Source organism: Cynara cardunculus (assembly GCF_001531365.2).
Source record: "Cynara cardunculus var. scolymus isolate 2C chromosome LG 8, CcrdV1, whole genome shotgun sequence".
Lineage (NCBI taxonomy): Eukaryota > Viridiplantae > Streptophyta > Magnoliopsida > Asterales > Asteraceae > Cynara > Cynara cardunculus.
Window position 1 is genome coordinate 20,124,948 of NC_037535.1, and position 5,636 is coordinate 20,130,583.

Consider the following 5,636-nt stretch of genomic DNA (forward strand, 5'->3'; position numbering starts at 1 on the left):
CGTTTATCGTCTTCATTATTCTGACATTCTTTTACAATAGGATTCTCTATGTATCTTGAACGAAATGAAAATCTTGTACACTTAGACAACCAATTTCAATATATGTATAAAATCAATTGAAATGAATACCATGAACATGAAATAATAAAGAAATCATAAAAATCTCATTAACAATTAAATGTATCTTTTAAGATTTGTAACTCCCAATTAATTATTGGGGGTTACAAAAAGGTTGAATTACCAAATTACCCTTATCATTAATTTATAATTTAGATTTGAACCTAAAGTGAAGAAAGAATGTGATTGGTCAAGATCGGTTTCCATAGTTTATACCATATAGTTGGTTTCTATTTGAACCAACCCCTCTCTCTCTCTCTTTCTCTCTCTCTCTCTCTCTCTCTCTCTCTCTCTCTATATATATATATATATATATATATATACCACTACTACCTTATAAATCAGATTTATCGAAACTCTTAAAAACTTTTAATGCACAAAGTATTATACATTTATGCACAAAGTCTTAAAAACAACTCATAATGCATTAACTACTACTACTTTATGCATTCAGTCTTAAAATCTCTTAATCTACAATTAAAATAACACATAGTACAAGTTACCAATGCCTATTATTATTTTTTTCTTTTCATGTTTCTAAGATACTTCTGACACCTTTAACTCATGTATTCACCCTCTCATAACTCTATGTCTTCTTCCCATCCCCCAATGTGAGATTCAAATTGATATTCACCATGGGTTACTAAAAGTTCTCTCATTCAATGACTCTCGATCTATTGATTCTTTGCTCTTGGTGTAAATCGACACATTTGTGAAGTCGTTTAAATATGTTGGATTTTAAATTGTCATACAATTTTTTTTCATCGTTAAACTGTAATTGGAACCATAACTCTTATTTACTAAAATTGTATTAATATATAAAGACCAAGTTTAACTTATATCATCATTAAATCTACTCTAATAAAACCAATAAAACTTCAAAATCGTTAAAATTAATAGCCCCACCATATTACACGGATACCGTTTATATACATCAATAATATTTATTTTTTATATATAATTTAACCTCTATATATGGTGCGGAAAACGTTGGAAAGGGAAACGACCTCTCAACATTGACGACATAAACCTAAACCTTAAAATCCCGCCAAATATTCATTCAACAAACCAAACCACCACCACGTTATAAACGACTTCGTTTTCCTTTTCTTAAACCCCTACCCAACTAGGGTTTCTTCATTCTTGATTCCTTTTCAACTACAGTTACAAAGAATATGCCCCTTCTCTTATTTAATTCTTGCTTTTCTAATACTAACACCTCAATACCACCTTCTTTGATTCTTTATTCTTCTTTTTGTTCTTGACAAGAAGTCAAACCCCACATCAGTTTACCTGCTAATCAGTTTTTTCATCTTTAAAATCCTATCTTTAATCTGACCCCTCTTCAAATTCTTGGATTCAGTCGATGGCTGCTGATTTGCCTCTCATATCACCATGGTTGGATTCGAAAACAAGTGCATTTGGATTTGGATTTGGATTTGGTGTTCCTGTTTGGCCTATGAAACTTGCTTTTAACGAGAAGAAACTGAATGGTTTGGTGGCCAGGGCTGTGTTACAAGTGGGTTCTGTGGTGAATGGAGAACACAAGGGATTAGGGTTTGATCGGGTGAAGGAGACAGAGTTGATGGAAAATGGGTTTCTGGGTATGAGGAAGACGAAGATGGTGTGCACAGTGGGGCCATCTTCTTGTTCTTATGAAGAACTGGAGAAACTGGCTTTAGGAGGGATGAATGTAGCCAGGCTTAACATGTGTCATAATACTAAAGATTGGCATCAAGATGTGATTAGAAAGATCAAGAAACTGAATCAGGAAAAAGGGTTTTGTGTTTCTGTTATGATTGATACAGAAGGCAGACAAATTCATGTTGTTGACCATGGAGCTTCTTCCTCTGTTAAAGCAGAGGTCAATTCTCTTTGAAATTTTCCATCTTCTTTATTCTGCTTTTTTAGATTTTCAAAGGGATTAAAGGTCACCTCATATTTGACTGTTAGGATGGATCAATTTGGTTCTTTACTACCGAAAAACTCGAGGGTTCTCGTTCTTTCACTGTGCAAACAAGCTATGAAGGCTTTAATGAAGGTTTCCTGACTAATCTGGCTTCAGTTTCATTTCTTTTGTTAATCGAATTTCAATGTAGTTGAAGTGTTTTGTTATCAGGAATCACAGAGGGTGATGAGCTTGTTGTTGATGGAGGAATGGCGACGTTTCAGGTCATAGAAAGGATCGGAAATGACTTGCGATGCAGTTGCACAGACCCCGGCTTACTTTTACCTCGAGCTAAACTGAGCTTATGGCGAAATGGGAAACTTGTCGACAAACATCATGAGCTCCCGACCTTATCTGCAAAGGTTAGAAATTTTAAATCAAATTCTTAGGAAACTCGATGATCTTAAGGTGTTTTTGATGCAAGACTATTGTTTGCTTATCGATATGAGTTCTGATTTGTGGCTTATGATCAACAGGATTGGTCTGACATCGAGTTTGGAACATCTGAAGGCGTTGATTTTATCGCGGTCTCATTTGTGAATGACGCTGCTGCCATCAAGCATTTAAAGGATCACCTACTCGCCAAAAATAAGTAAGCCCGCGTTTGTGATCAGTTTCTAGACCCTTTGACCTGAAAGATTACATGTTTGTGTTTTTGTTCTGTCAGAATATGTGAAACCCCATTAGATTACTCTTCAAGCCATTGGGGAGAGAATGGAGGTTCCAACATATATCGAGAAGAAATGGTCAAAAGTCCAGCCGATATGAGACCCTAACTTAACCCCTCCAAAAGACAGACAGGCACAAATGGCTCAAAGTGTCGATAGGGGGATAGACGAGTACAGATTGCCCCGGAGTGTCAAGTTCCTGGAGGGGTAGACCTTAGTTCTGATACCGAGTATGTAGAATTTATTAAATTACTCTTCAAACGAGCCATTGGAAAGAGAAGGGAGGTTCTAACATATACCAAGAAGAATTGCTTTGAGTCTAGCATATGTGAGACTCTAATACTGTATACAATGTACTGTTCAGATTCGTCAAGGTTTTGGCAAAGATCGAGAGTTTGGAATCTCTAAAGAATCTAGAAGAAATCGTGGAAGCATCGGATGGAATCATGGTGGCAAGAGGTGATCTTGGAGTCGAAATACCACTAGAACAGGTTCCAACTGTGCAGGAAGAGATAATCGATCTTTGCAGGCGACTAAACAAGCCAGTAATTGTGGCGTCACAACTTCTTGAGTCGATGATCGAATATCCTACCCCGACTCGAGCTGAAGTATGATTCCAGACGGAATTTTCATTTAGCTACGCTCAAAAGATTTGAATAGATCTTAAAGTTGACACACTTTCGTTTGTAAAAAAGGTAGCAGATGTTTCTGAGGCCGTTCGACAATGTGCTGATGCCCTGATGCTATCCGGTGAATCAGCAATGGGATCGTATGGTCTAAAGGCTATATCCGTGCTACGAATGGCTAGCACCCGAATGGAACTATGGAGCCGTGAGGTGAACCAAGTTCAAAAGTTTCTTCCTCCACTTGGAGTGTCGTTGCCAGATCGAATAGCCGAACAAATCTGCAACTGTGCTGGCCAAATGGGTACTTTCAGTTTCTTGATTTGTTATCTTTTCAATTATCAACGTGAAAATATGTAGAATCCTATTACATTACTATCCAAATTTTTAATACCATGTGAGAATATGTGGAATCCAATTGGATTCCTCTTAAAAAAAGCCCTTGAAGAGTGAAGGGGGTTTCATCATATACCGAAGAAAAATGGTTCAAGTCAAACCGATATAGGACTCCAACACACCCCGTTCAACAGAGACTAGAGGGAATCAACCTCTGTTTCATGTGTGCAGCAAACCGAGTTCTGGAATAGTAAACTTTGACTCTGACTAGAATCAACCTCTGTTTCATGTGTGCAGCAAACAAGCTTGAAGTGGATGCCATTTTTGTTTACACAAAACACGGAGAAATGGCGTCACTTTTATCTCGCAACCGACCAAACCCTCCGATATTTGCATTCACAAATGAAAACAGCACAAGAATGGCGTTGAATTTGCAACGGGGAGTTGTCCCGATCGCGTTTGACTTATCGGATGACATGGATGCTAATATTTCTAGAACCACTGATCTAATGAAAGCAAAAGGGATGGTGAATGCCGGAGACGCTATTCTGGTTGTTTCAGACGTGATTCCAGCGTGTGTGACCCCGGCCGCTTACCAATCGCTCAAAGTTATCGTCATCGAATGATGGTTTTCGATCTTCAAGTTCGTATTTTCCGTCAAGTTCTTGATTAGTTAGATTGATGATTGAATTGTCCGTTAATTAACAAAGGTGATTATGGTTTTGTATCTAACTCTTATCAGAAACTAGTTTTTTAACCGCGCGTTGCGTGGTAGCGATAATATCATCTTCAAAAGAAATGTTATAGACTAAATTTGAAGTACTATTCTAAAAAAATTTAGACAAATGTGAGTGACAACTACACATTAACATTAAAAGTTTTTAAGAGGATTTGATAACAATCTTATAACCATATGTTAATTTAAGTTATCTAACTATGCTTGAGAATCGTGTTGCAAAGTACTCTACAAATGTTTAACTAATGTTAGTAGTTTGTCTAATTAGAAGTCACAGTTTTAATTGAAATTTCATATAAGGTGACAAAAATCACGATTTTAATTTTATAAAAAATTTAATTGAAATCTCATTTTTGAAGTTACGAGAATCAAACCTTCTATAATATTTCTAGTGAAAATTAAAGGAGTGCGTAAGTTGTAGCAACAATAGTGGAAGTCCAATACGATGCATGAAGAACCACATCATCAAGCTAAGAAAATGGATTTTTCTGATAAAAAATAAAATTAATATCAAGTGGGATTGATGACCCACATATCAGATATAATATTTGAATTGTAATTAGAGAGGTGTGTCAAACCGTGATAGTATTAACATCAAGACGACAGATAAATAATTATCTCATGTTGTCAAATTATCATCATTGGTTTCACTTTTATATTTGCACTATAATTTTTACCATTTAGTTGGTTTCTTATATACCTTACTTTGTTCAAAAATTTTAACTCTTCATCAATGTGGGACAACTAAAACTCAACAACAATTCACCATTTGAGAATATGCAATTTTCATGATGTCACCTCAATACCCAAGGTTTTTTTTATATATATATAAAGATAAAGATTTTTTCTATTTGGTTGGTTTTGATCCCAACCATGGTTATAGATTTCAAAGAGGTCATCCAAAGTAAGACAACCCTAAGAAACAAACCTCATTAATCGACACAAAGGCACCATTCCATCTTTTTATACACTTCACTTTGTTCAAATATTTCAACTCTTCACCAATGTGGGACAACTAAAACTCAACCATAATTCACCATTTGAGAATACTCAATTCTCATTGTACCACCTCAATACCCCCAAGGTTTTACTTTTATAATTCTCATGGTGCCACCTCATCACCCGAAGGTTTTACTTATATATATATATATATATATATATATATATATATATATATATAATATAATTAATTTTGCACTATAATTTTT

The 5,636-nt window shown here is 35.5% G+C and overlaps 1 protein-coding gene across 1 annotated transcript; it reads left to right on the forward strand.

The window, feature by feature from the left end:
* The first annotated feature begins 1,483 nt into the window (after positions 1 to 1,483).
* Positions 1,484 to 4,475, forward strand: LOC112516286 (pyruvate kinase isozyme A, chloroplastic-like). The gene is made up of 7 exons (XM_025123304.1): positions 1,484 to 1,981; positions 2,071 to 2,158; positions 2,237 to 2,427; positions 2,542 to 2,657; positions 3,098 to 3,341; positions 3,429 to 3,660; positions 3,990 to 4,475. The coding sequence occupies exons 1-7, from the start codon at positions 1,484 to 1,486 to the stop codon at positions 4,316 to 4,318; spliced, it is 1,698 nt and encodes a 565-aa protein (XP_024979072.1). The 3' UTR covers positions 4,319 to 4,475.
* Positions 4,476 to 5,636: the final 1,161 nt, after the last annotated feature.